This window comes from Melospiza georgiana, chromosome 3, assembly GCF_028018845.1.
Source record: "Melospiza georgiana isolate bMelGeo1 chromosome 3, bMelGeo1.pri, whole genome shotgun sequence".
NCBI classification, from domain to species: domain Eukaryota; kingdom Metazoa; phylum Chordata; class Aves; order Passeriformes; family Passerellidae; genus Melospiza; species Melospiza georgiana.
In genome coordinates, this window is record NC_080432.1 from 63,700,346 (window position 1) to 63,713,126 (window position 12,781).

Below are 12,781 nucleotides of genomic sequence, written 5' to 3' on the forward strand. Positions count from 1 at the left end.
TATTTTCATTTTGCAATGGACTGGTAAACATGCCTGCAAGAGAACAATAAATGTTTCAAGGCTAAGGAACTGCACAAATGTATTAAACCAGTAATAAGTACAGAGGGCACACAGGCTATCTGCTGAGCCATGCAGGAGACAATAACACTGCTGTCAAGACTTCCCTATTAAATGGTAACAAAAAGCACCTAGTAAGAGACAGTGAAAATCAATTAACAGGGGAAATGGCAAGAGAACTCAAATATGGCTGTCAAACACTTCTCTATTCAGACATACAAAATCAAGCTTTCTTCAAGTCTAAAAAGCAGAAATGTCAGGTTAATCAAATAAAAAAATAAAATATTCTTTTAATTCAGGTTAACTTTGCAAGGTATCAAGTACCTGCAGTTCCTGTTGAAACAAAAAGGGACTTGAACAAGTTGGCCCTTTGCAGGGTAACCCCCTTTGTTAAACAGCCAGTGTAAAGAAAAATCTAGGTTAACCGTTTCCAGAACATGAACATTATACTGTTATTTTAAACTTTATGTCTGGCCCAGGGACAGACATTCTGCAGGCCTCCTTGCTGGCTGCATGTCTTTGTTCTCATGGCTGCACTGACACAACACAATGCCTTGCAGACAGACTGCATAGGTACAGCCGCAGCAAAGGTACTGTGGGTAAAAACTGGGGCTTAAAAACATGCTGAACACTTCTGCAAGCAAGCATTTTCATTACTGGAGGAGTCCTTGTGAGTGCCCTGTTCCCCATTTCCCTTTTCTGCCCTCAGCACCTTTTCCAGCTTCTCACAAGCAGCCAAAACCCTGGAAACGACACTGTGCAACAACAAAAGAAATCACCAAATGAAACACCTCTGATGTATTTTTTCTTCACAAATGGACTAATTCAGGACTTAGTGAAATTGATGGTATCATTTTGGAAACACTCCAAAGACTAAACAGATAGGCCAAGAGACACTTCTCTGTTTGAGAGTGCTCTGTCAGATAACACATTTACTTATGGTCTTCACAGCAAAGTAATTTTCCCCTGTCCCCTCATTTGAGAGGAAAACACCACTAATGTTCTTCATGTGATACAGAAAAACAAGTAATTCTTGCAAAGCCTGCAATTTGGATATGCTTGCAAAGACTGGCAAAAAAGTACTGTTGTTTTAGGACAGTCTGTGTCAGCAGCAGAGTCTTACCTCTCAGCACTGACTTGAGGTTCAGCTTGGCTTGTCTGTGCAGGTCCTCCACACAAGGCGGTCTTGAGGAGGGTAGGAATACATTTTCCTGCTGGTGCCACGGAGCAGTGTAGTGCACAGTCCATCTACTCTCTTCATCTAGGTTGGAAACAGCTGCAGAGAGACACAATAATAAGAAAATGAGATGTTATTGCAGATAGCTCTATCACAAAATCCCATATGTAAGTTTGCCCCATGTCAGCTAAAAATGAAAGAAGTGTTGTTTGCCACCACAGAGCCATCAAAACACTCCTTAGAACCTCACTTCCATGACAGTTAAAAAGCCCCTCCTTAAATTTCTAGTCTAAAAATCAGTTCTGTAGGAAACACTGTTTGCTCTTCCCATTTTTATACTTGCTGTTTTACTCACTCTAAACTTGAAACTCTGTTTTCCCCCCTCTAGCTCCCACTCTTCAAAAAGGAATCAGTTTTCCACTCCCTGATCATGGCAGGTGCTGTGCAGTGCAGAATAGCTTGGCTCAAAGGTGCCCCTGGGAATATGACAGCCTTCATGAAAGATGACAACAGGTTCATTTTTATTGGGAAACAACCTTGTCTGACCTCCTGCTTCCTCACACCAGAAACAAGATTCCAATGAAGCAAATAAATGTGCTATGTTCCTTTGTCCTGAGTGGAAAGCAGATATAAACAAAAGCAACTCTGTGGACAAATACAGCTCAGAGCACAACAGCACCGAAGAGGGCTATCTCTGGCCACCTCTTTGCACTCAATACAAACGTGAAAATAAAACACAGACCTTGTTCAAGGTCAGAAAATCTAGCAATGAAACAGCCAAAGCACGCACTGCCAAGATTTGTTTATCATTTATGCTTCCCAAGAGAGAGCCACTGCATTTTGTTTCAAGTTTATCATCAGTAAAAACTTAAGCAGTTGAATAGCCTTATCCCTCTACCCTGCTGTAAACAGAAAAAGGGCAGGTGAGGGTCATATTTTATGATCCCCCAGGCACCCTTTGGCCTTCAGTCAGCATGCTGCACATCCTTGCTTTTTAGCTCTCCAAAGCAGAAAAAGCCACTACAGATGTGCTGCCTTCCAAGCACCTGCCCTGCTGCCACAGCTCCATTGCCCCCAGCCTGGCTGTGAGCTCTGCATCTCCCCTATGCCCCCTTTGCTGCTGCACTGCCTGGGGCATCACTCTGTGGTTTGTCTGATGCCCTTGCGGTAGCAGAGGTGGCATGTAAAACTGAGAAGCACAAAGGATGCAACAGCCTCCTGTCATCTGAAAAATTACCCTTTCCTTAACATTACTGTGCATCTGCTGGGATCATTTCAGATGGAAACAACTGGGATTCATAAGGAAAATAAGCTATGCCTCTCACTTCAAAACAGCTACAGCCTAATGCTCAATGCCTGTTCTTTCCTAAAAGGACTTGAGGTGGAGGGGGAGGTTCTTAACTGCTTCCGCTCTTAGTTTCAGACCTCGAAATGTCTGAAAATGGGTATCCTCATGTCTGTGTCCTGGTCCTGCATCCCACCCCCTTCTCCCAAGACATACTGATTGGAACAAGGCAGATAGACATTCAGCCCGTGCCCACTCTCCCCGTTCTTCTTCACCAGCGGTGAAACCTAAACTACAAAAAACGGAGAAGTCATCACCTACCTGGTTAGAGCACCAATCACCCCCATCTAACAGAAAACGCGACACTTAAAGCCGGCGAAAGACGCCCACGCCATTCCCTGGCCGAAGCGGCGGGTGGGGAGTGGGTAAGGCTGGAGGAGGAAGAGGAGGAGGGAAACACCTGCCGCCAAACCCACTGTCTGGCTGCAGCCCCGCCGCAGCAAAATTAAGGTTTACTGCTCGTCAGATCGATAATGGTCATCAAAACTAGTCAAGAGAAGTGGTGTGCACATTTGCCAGCCTCTCTCTCTAGTGTGATTTGTCTGTCCTTCATGACTTACAGGAAGATCAACATGATTTTAAAAGCCATCCTGAAACCAGAACATATTTAAAGACAAACCCTGGCTCAGAACAAACTTTACACAGATACCTCAGCGATACAAGCCGATAGCTGCATAAGCAGAGACAGATGTCTGACAAACCATGAGGACACCAGGACACACCGGCACACCCTGCCTTGTCACCGAGCTGCCCACTGCACACCGAGAACTTTGGCTCCTTCAGTGTCACCGTGACAAAGCACTTCCAAAGCCACTGCGTCCCAAAGCAGAGGTCCCAAAGACCCTCACAAGGCTGCCTCCATTCACTCCACAACGATAAACGATTAAAAGAGTGAGAAAAGCTTAAAAGGAGGCTGCAGGAAGGAGAAGTGAAGCCGCCGGGACCCGCGCTTTCCTTCAGAACTGGGCTGCCTCCTGAAAGCACAGGGAGCACACAGAACTATACTTACTCTTTCTCTTGAAAAGTTTCATGAGAGATTTAAGCTTTGTGTTGATGAAAACCACCATTTTCAAGGTGCTGAACTGCTATCCTGAAGTTGAAATCCCATAGAAAGGAGGAGTTGCAGAAAGGTGATTGCCAGACTTGAACCTGTTCAAACTCTGCCCACCAAATTTCTCTTCTCCACGTTTCTCCCCTCTGCCTCTTTTTTTTGTCCTGGAATCACTTTAAATATGTCTAGATCTTTCTGGTAGACGAAATAATTTACAATTCTTTAGCCTGAGTTTCTCCTCCTCGGATGTGCGCTGGGAAGTGCCACTTCCAACAAACAGAACAGGAGAAAAAAGCACCCCAGCTGTTATTCTCCTTGGCGCAGGACGAAAAAGGTTTGCTTGCTGTCCACAGCAGTTACTCCTCTCTTGTTCCCCTCCTTTCCTGCGCTCTCCAAGGCAGGCTGCTCCAGCAGTCCCGAGCCGGCAGGTGCCTGCTCTCCGCCCCACGTCCCCGGCCGGCTGTGCCGCCGGAGCAGCGGGAGCTCCCGGCACCTTCCCTGCCCCTGCCCCCGCCCCTCCCGCCGCACCTCCCCGGCGGCCCCGGCCTCCTTCCAGTTGCAAATGAGTGCTGCATTTTCGTGCAAATCAGGATGCTCAGCTTTCCCACCGCTCCCATCCTTCCCCCCATCTCCCCCCACCACTCCTTTTTTTATTTTCACCCTCTTGCTCCCACTGTATTAAGGATCCAGAGCTGCGCCTTAGCTGGCTGCAACACGCAGCCCCGGCTCTGCACTGCCTCCCCTTCCAGTCCCACTGCTCCCCCGCAGCCACTGCCATTGCCTGAGACATCAGCACGCTCATTTTACATATTGAATTTTAGTCAGTTGCACTCCTAATTTATTCTTATTAGCGTCATCTCAGACCAGATACATGGAAAACAAAATCGAGTTATTTCTGGCTAATAGAGATTCTGTTATTCATCAAATGAAACTTGTGCACGGAGATGAAACAGCCCAGCTTTTTGAGATGAGCATTTTATCCTCATGTCTTAAAAAAATGCATCTGTAAAGAGGTCCACAGCCATCCTTCCTAGGAATGAACTACAATTTTGCAGATGTTAAAGAGAAAATTCTAAGCACCAAATGAATGTGCTCAGCAGGGCATGCCCTTCGCACAATGTTCAGGCTCAAGAAGCAAGCCCTCTCTCACAAAGCAAGCTTAGGAAACCCCCTCGAGTTAACAATGAAAAGGATTTTTTTCCTCAGGAAAAAGAGAAGTGCCAGCAGCGGGGGGCTCAGGCTGACCCCAAAGCTGCAGCAGGCTCCAGCCTCTGGAGCACAGCATGTAAAAAGCAGATGCTCCACAGGAACTCCTTAGTTTCACCAAACAGTTGAGACCCAGCGAAGAACAGACTGTAAATGAAATCAGTTCATCACTGTCTGAACACAGTACTATCAACATTTTATCAGGATTTTCCAAATCCAGAGATTTTGCAACTGCAACATGGGCTTGACATCAAAACTACCATGAGCAGCAGGTCTCTCCAGCAGCTGCTGGTCCAAGAGGCATTTTGACTGGCTCAGCTCTGCCAAAGGGACAGAAGACCATGGTGCCATGGTAGCAATGGCAGGGAAGGCATCTCTGCTTTTTGCATTGATTTCCATCAAGTACTGTACACAAAAAATGACTCTGGTATGGAACTCTGATAACAAGGTAACTATTTAGTGCTGGTCTTGAAATAAATATACAGTAATACCCCTGTCAGACATTTGCCATCCACAAACCATAAATGCATGCTTGCTGGACACACACTGAAAGTGAATTCAGAGTGATTCCATATCTAACTCCAGTTACATTGCCATCTGAAGGCAAACCAAGGAGATGGTGAGTCCTTTTCCAGCGTGGTGTTGATCTTTTTTAGGATGAAGGAAGTGCCTCTTCCTACACGTGCCAGTTCCTTAGCACGTAGGAAGCAGAGCACAGGGAGAGTTTCAAGCATAAAATGATGGAGTCTGGGCTGCTGAAGTGAGACAGTCTCTTCCAAAGGTCTTTATGGAACCTCAGTGGTTCCATAAAGCCCTCGGAAGCAAGACTTTGTTATCTTTTCATGGTCAAGCCACTGTGAATCATCAACATGATCCTGGGTACTTTGGGCGGCTTGGAATCCTTTTCATTTCACCCCGGGCTACAATGTGTGCCAAGTGCAGTGTGCTTTTTGTTACTGGGTCCTCAACCCACCCTGGAGCATCTCTCCTGCCTTAGAACAAGCACTTGACCACTGTCCTCTCTGCCCCGGATCTCAGCACGGAGGCAGACATTCAAACCCAGCAACAAACAATACCTTAATTGATGTCTGCCTTTCATCCCCCTCCCCACCCCGACCTTGCTTCCACCTACCCTCAGGTCATGCTGTTAAAGAGGTCAGACATCAAAAATGGCTATCATGAGGGACTATCCCAAAGAAAACACCCTCTGGCTACTCCTATCTGCACCTCTGAGACTCTGCACTAGTCCAACAACAAACAAAACCTCTTCTCCACCTGAGACAAACCCACTGACTTCCATAGAATTCATCACATTGTCTCAACCCAGCTTTTCATAAAGGCTTTTCATTTCTCAAGAAACTCTCATCTAATAGCAATTCTCTGAGAACTCAAAGCATGAATTGCCTGCACTCCTCTGCACTTAGCTTCCCTACACTAAAAAGAGAAGAAAAAGATGGAGCAGTTTGAGAAAATTTATATTGTAGCCACTACGCAAACAAATAAAGGACTTCAGCCTCAAACACTGCCAATCCAGCAGACAAACTCACAAGAATCCCCACCAAACAACAAGAACAAAAAACCCTCCTAAAATTAACTTGACAGAATAAAATTTAAAAGCTTGTTAAAGCTAGATAAACCCAGCATGAGCAGTAGGTGTGCACACTGATATCAGTTCTTTACATGCAAATGACTCAGAGACAAGTAGGAGACTGGAGAGACCTTGCTCTGTGACACACTTGCTACTCCACCTTGGACAAGTTAATATTAACCCACCGCCTGAGTTAGCACATCCTTAGAAGCAAGGATCACAATCACTGCCACATAAGGATCACAGAAATACACAGCAATCAGGAGTATCACAAGGAACACAGAAAATATGGAGAAGATGTTCAGTAAATGTTAATTTTCACTTCACATTGGATGGGACTGGTCACAAAGTCTGGCTCAGAAGAATCTTCCTAAAAAGTCAGGGACTAGAGCAAAGAAACTGAGAGGCACAAGTTGCAGTGTCAAACAACATCCTCAAAATCACAACTGTGCAATGAACTCATTAGCAAAACGCTTTTTTTAGTCCAACTATAATAGTTTTTAATCCCTGAGTGGTTAAACTGATTCTAATTTTCTAGTAGAGGCCACATACATGCAGAAGAGGAGTGGCTGCTTGCATGTGGCATGCCTGAAACGCTGCTGTAGCCATTCCTTCACTGCCCTCCCTGCTCCATCCCCTCTTTAGAGGGGCTTTCCAGCTGACCTGCTCCACGACAGCCATCTGGGACAGCCACCCCTCCACATTCGCAGCAGCGTAACACGTCGGCGCCAGTGAAACAATCTGGAAATATTCAGCTTCCACGGAAATATTTCCAGCCAGCCCCTGGGGGAGAGGGGCTCTTGTGTCTAGCCCCCATTCACAACCCAGTGCCCCGAACCTTAGCACCAGTACACAAAATCCACTGAAAAAGCTGAAGCTTTCTAAAAAGGCAAATGTTGAAAAGTGACATTCTTGAGTCTTCGTAACCATAGCCAGAGCAGCTGCGGGGCAGCAGCCCCAGGGGCAGCTGTCCACAGGGACACTGGAATCACTGAGAATCAGCATTCTCTTCCTGATCACCAGCCCATGCATATAAGTGCAGTACAAAATTTAGGAAGTACTTAAGTTTAAAAAACCCAAATAAAACATAAGAGTAGCTAAAGTAATGCTTTCCAGCTCCCTCCCACAAATGAAAACAAATTTTATCACTTTATTTTCATGAAGGAGAGGTAAGCCCAACACATGATATATCAAGTTCACTAAGGGAATGATGCATCAAACTACTAAAATGTACCATCATCTCAAAACCTAAACTTCAAATTGCAGGCCTTAGCAACTTTATCTGGACAATGGAAAAATCCTCCATTAAACAACTCTGTAGCATTTATGACATTTTAAGAGGAAAGAAATAGTAAAACTGTGCAACTGAGCTGGGTACTAACTGCATTGTGAGAGCTCTTCCAGTGAGTCTCTGTTCAATGCACAAAAGGGAAAGTGGAAACGCTGGCAAGCAGATGTACTCAAAACAATTAAATCGATGCCTTTGCTTTTACAGACACGTCACTCGGTCGCTGTAAATAAGTTTCCGCTGTGCCATCCTACAGCAGCTCGCAGGGAAGAAGCTGTTGAGGGGCAGTTGTTCCAGCAGGTCTGCAGGAATGTGTCGGGGTAGGACATGCTCGGGATTGCTCCCTGCCGCCGCCAGCCACCCACTCTGAGCAGCTGCGGTGTCCAGAGGGGGCAGCTATGGACACCCCCTCCCCAGGCCGCACAGAGCATCCAGGCATCTGCGGGGCAAGCCTGAAACTGAGGAGGGCTATTCAACTCCTTCCTGCGGGCCACAAGGCTCCTGCCTGCCTCAGACCAAGACCACCCAGCTTTGAAATGTGCACTTTCACTTCTAAGTGAGACTTCTGTCATGAAGAAACAGCAGAAAGGCCAAATGCCTCAGGTATTTTCAAAACTCACACCCAAGCTTTGTGCCTGTTCTGGCCACCTTCACCCATGCTGTTAACCATTTGCTGGTGCCTAAATGGACTCCTTGCAGAGCACAGGAGTCAGTAATATGGTCAGAACGGGTTTCTCCCTCCCTGAGATGCCATCCCGGCTGGCCCTCTCCCGGCATCTTTCAGGAGAACAAAAGTGCTCCCTCCACAAAGGCCGTCCCAGGCGGCACCGCATTCACGGCCCTCCAGCCTCGGCTCCCCTCGCTCACAATGGCCCCTTTCAAGGCAACCTCAGCCCTGGGGAAGCGCGATCCTGCCCCGGCTACTGGGAAATTACAATCCATTAAACCTGCTATCAGGAGGAAGAGGAGGAGAAAAATGCACAGGGAACAGGAACAAAGAAGAAAAATTATTTTATCCTAAAGCCACCACAACAGCACACCAAGAAGGACGCGTGCCCCAGTGCAGGGGCAGGGGAGCCAGGGCTGAGCCCGGGCCTGTGCAGGCTATTAGGGAGCAGATATTGCTGGAAAAGGGTACCCGGCTGTGCCCTCCTTTATCCAAGATCATAAAGGATTATGCCTGCAGGCTCTGGGAAAGGGGCTGCCCGGCGGGGACACAGGGAAGAGGGAGCAAGATGAGAAGGAGAAGCAACACAACCTAAGCCAGAGAGGACAGAAAAGCAGCAGACTGATTGATCTGATGATCCTATTTAGGTCACAGCACAATAAAGCTAATTCATTCCTTTAACAATTCAAAACATCTTTCCACAGGATCCTCTATCATGCAAACACATCGGCAGAGAGAAAAGGCAGCATTTGGGCAGGGCTGCCGCAGACAAAGCAGCAGTTTCTTTTGGTTGGAGCATCTCCCCACACAGTAATGGCACTCAAGAGAACAGAAAACGTTTTGTGCATGTGGAATTTTGTTTTGTTTTAAATTGCAGGGCACAAACCTTTTTCCTATGGCCCCAGTTAAGGCAACTTGATGAGAACTTCTCTCATTCCCCAGGGAAAAATACCCTTTCAGGATGTTACCAGGACATAGTCTCAATTTAAATACCAAATCCACCTGTACTATGGCTTATCCTAAAGAACTGATCAAAACTGGCTGGGGCAAGTAAATTAGTCTACAAAATCCTGACTCTTACCTGCCCTAATAATGCATAACAGTGAAAATAATTATCTTCGGATTTAGTGATGGAAAAAATACCAGGCAGAGAAGCTTGCAAGTCTTCTCATTCATATAGGACATGAAGACAGAAGTCTTCTCTTCTCATATAGGACAAGGAGCAAAACCAACAAAACCAGACAGCAAAAATTCCATTTCTGAACTTCTGTCCCAAACAATCTCCCAGTAATTCCATCTTTGGCAGCTGTGTTCTTGGGCATCCACACTAATATCCAACAGACATCTCCAACTAATCTCAGTCTGCATTCTCCTTATGGGTTTTCTGAAGGGAACATACTCCCCACTCATTCCACTTATTTAAAGGTCACAAGAAAGAATTTTTGTAGCCTGTCTTGGCCTCCCTGCCCAACACTGCTCTTTGGCATGCTTTTATTTATATATGGATTATCCCTTTAGTATAAAGGGTTACAAATTCTTCCCTTTTTTTGGCTTTCTGCTGACTCTCAATAAATTCTGGGTGGGTCTCATTTAAGCTTGGAGGCACACTGTCTTAAAATTAGGCCTGTACATTCTCTACTTTCCTAAGAACTATTACAACCTATAAGTGAGAAAATTTAAGCTCCTTGGAAAATACCAACCTGCACAGAATCATACAACTGCTCATACTAAAATCAAGCATCAAGCACTCATTTACTGCCTTCCACAGCAACTTGAAAAAAAGTTTTGTTCATTAGAAACTTTCAAAAATGTTATCTGCACAACACAATACTAAAATGATGAGTAAAAGCTCACAACTAATAAATAGACATTTGCTATTGCTCCTAAAGCCCTAAGATTTCTGACAAAATCTAAAAACCCAGGTGTGTTCCAATTAAAGACACAAGCTGCCCTGAAATAAGTCTCCATACTAACGTAAGGGATGGAGTTCCTGTAACAGTGAGCTAATAATAATTACTGCTGGATTCAGCAACGTGTAAAGAAACAACTGCACCAAAATCTGTACCACAGAATCTCCAGAGATTGTCTTTGGCTGACCATGGGCATATGGACCTCAGATGTGATCAAACACCAAAAGATTTCAAAAATTATTTTTAAAATTGTATTTGTGTGGTCAGCATCTTCTTATGAGAAGTCCTTAATAAAACCAAACGAAAGGACTAATACTGTTAGTATTAGTATTAGACCCTTGGAGCAGAAGATTCCATTTAAACGTAAAGGAGAGAGGAGATCATGGTCAATGTGAGTAAATCTTCAGGAAAACCAGTCAATAAAACCACAGCAGTATTTTCCCAAAATTGGAATTCAATGTGCATGAAAAGGCAATTCCTTTTTCCCATCCTGATGGATAATGACACAAGTAGTCTTGACTTTGGCACCCATTTAGGATGCTTTGATGCAGCATTAAAAAGCTTCAATCCCAATTCACCATACACAAAAGCACCACTTAACAGGATATCCCTGCTTTGCCACCCTGCAAGGAATTGTCTAAGCTGATGCACACCAGAACTCAATTTACATCTTTGTTTTTCAATTATGGCTGGTTTGAAGAACATACTTGAAACTACAGCCATTAAAAGTACCTGACACAATCCACAACGTCTAGTATTCTGTACAGAGCCCACACCCAGCTCCAGGAAGCAATAAATGAAAACACTGCATTCTTATAAGGCATTGAAAATGCTCCTTTTAAAATCAGGGTAATTAGCATCTTTCTTCTCTTTGGATTAATCAAACCTATCAGGAAAAGGTTAGCATCGTACACAGGAAAAAAAAACTGCTCACCTTCAACTACTGGACATAAAGGAGTGTCTTTTCCCTTGATGTTATTAATTATTTACCCTAACACTGCCACCAGCATCTGCTTGGGGACCTGCTTGCTCCCCCCAAACAGCAGCCCGCTGTTCCTGGTCTAGCCATAGCATTGTGTTTGTGGCAATAGCATCGTGTCTCACAAACAGAAGGAGGGCCAGGTTAAAAGACACCAAGAACAACTTTGAGGGATCATTCATGAGGTGTGCCAAACCTATTCGGAAGATGCTACCCAGCTCCAAGTTTAATTAGCCCTTCCTGGAATACATCACAAAACCACACAGAAATGGTTTTATAAACTTCTCTTGATGCCTTTGAGCAATGACAAATGTGCTCTGCAACCCTTGTATGGGTAACTTCACTGTTCTTAAATTCCTTGTCAAACCACAAAAAGGACAGTGAACAAACAACAGCATTAAACCAGAGCAGGAAAAGCTGCCCCATAGTCATTGTGGCTCAAATCAGAAATCAGTCACACAGGGGATGAGACCTTTGGGATGAGCAGCACATGGCCACTGACCCCTCACAGAGCAGCTAGCTGAGCACTGCCACGGAAAAGACATCACAGATAACTTGTCTTTCAACCATGTCATTTACAAGATTCTGTATCTTCTCCAGCAACACCAGTTTGTGCTCAGCTGGTAATCCAGTCAGTCCCCAGTACACTGAGATAGAGTTTCCAAGCACATGCCAGGAGCTGCAGCCTAACAGCCACAAGCAGAGCATTGGGGAATTCAGCCTTTAAATTAGTAATGGCCAGGCCCCAGCCCGCCTGCCCGAGTGGAGAAGACCCGGGGAGGATGATTAAGCACCCTTATGCTGGGACTGGAGAGCTGGCATCGTGGGGTTTCACATTTATTCTCTTCCAATGACTCCAAGTCAGAACTGGTCATGTCACACATCAGGCACTGTTTCTGTAACTGCTGTAATGGCAGGCACTGCTTGCAATCCAAAATTCAAGCTGTGCCTTTCCAATCATGCTTTATCTCTATAATCCAGATTCCATACTGCCCTGTATTACAGCACCAATTGAGACGTAATTGCAATGAGCCACCTAAAGTGTTTTTCTATTTTTCTTATTTAAAAAAACCCACAACAACCCCTCTGCCTCAATTTCTGCTTAAACATAAGAATGTCACCATTATTGTTGGTTTGCACTGCATGTTCTTAGAACAGATCAGATCCCAATCTACCTCTCAACTGCTTATTAGCAATTCCTTAACTGTGCGACTCCTTGTGTCTCCTTTTGTGCCTTCCAATACAGTCTGAAAAATGCTTTCTAGGGAGGTTTTTTTGGAACAATATGTCAATTAAAACAAAGGCTCTGACCCTCTCCCTTTCCTTTTAACCAGCCAATCTCTCTCCATCCTAGCTCTTCTGAGGAAATGCAAGCAAAATGCCATCTGTTGGCAATGAGGTGGGACTAAACCTTTAACATTGAAATACTCATTTTAGAAAAGCCAAGCAAAAATATTTAATTGACTCACAAGACTGAGTTCTCTAAGTTACTGTGGATTCCAGGTCCAGTTGT

General features: G+C 45.0%; 1 protein-coding gene across 8 annotated transcripts in view; it reads right to left on the reverse strand.

The window, feature by feature from the left end:
* NHSL1 (NHS like 1) overlaps window positions 1-12,781 on the reverse strand; it is a 178,305-nt gene that overhangs the window by 53,461 nt on the left and 112,063 nt on the right. For all 8 annotated transcript variants that reach the window (XM_058019669.1, XM_058019668.1, XM_058019667.1 and 5 more), the window contains exon 2: window positions 1,181-1,333. In XM_058019669.1, coding sequence (XP_057875652.1) covers window positions 1,181-1,333 — 153 coding nt within the window. The remainder of the gene's footprint in view (window positions 1-1,180; window positions 1,334-12,781) is intronic.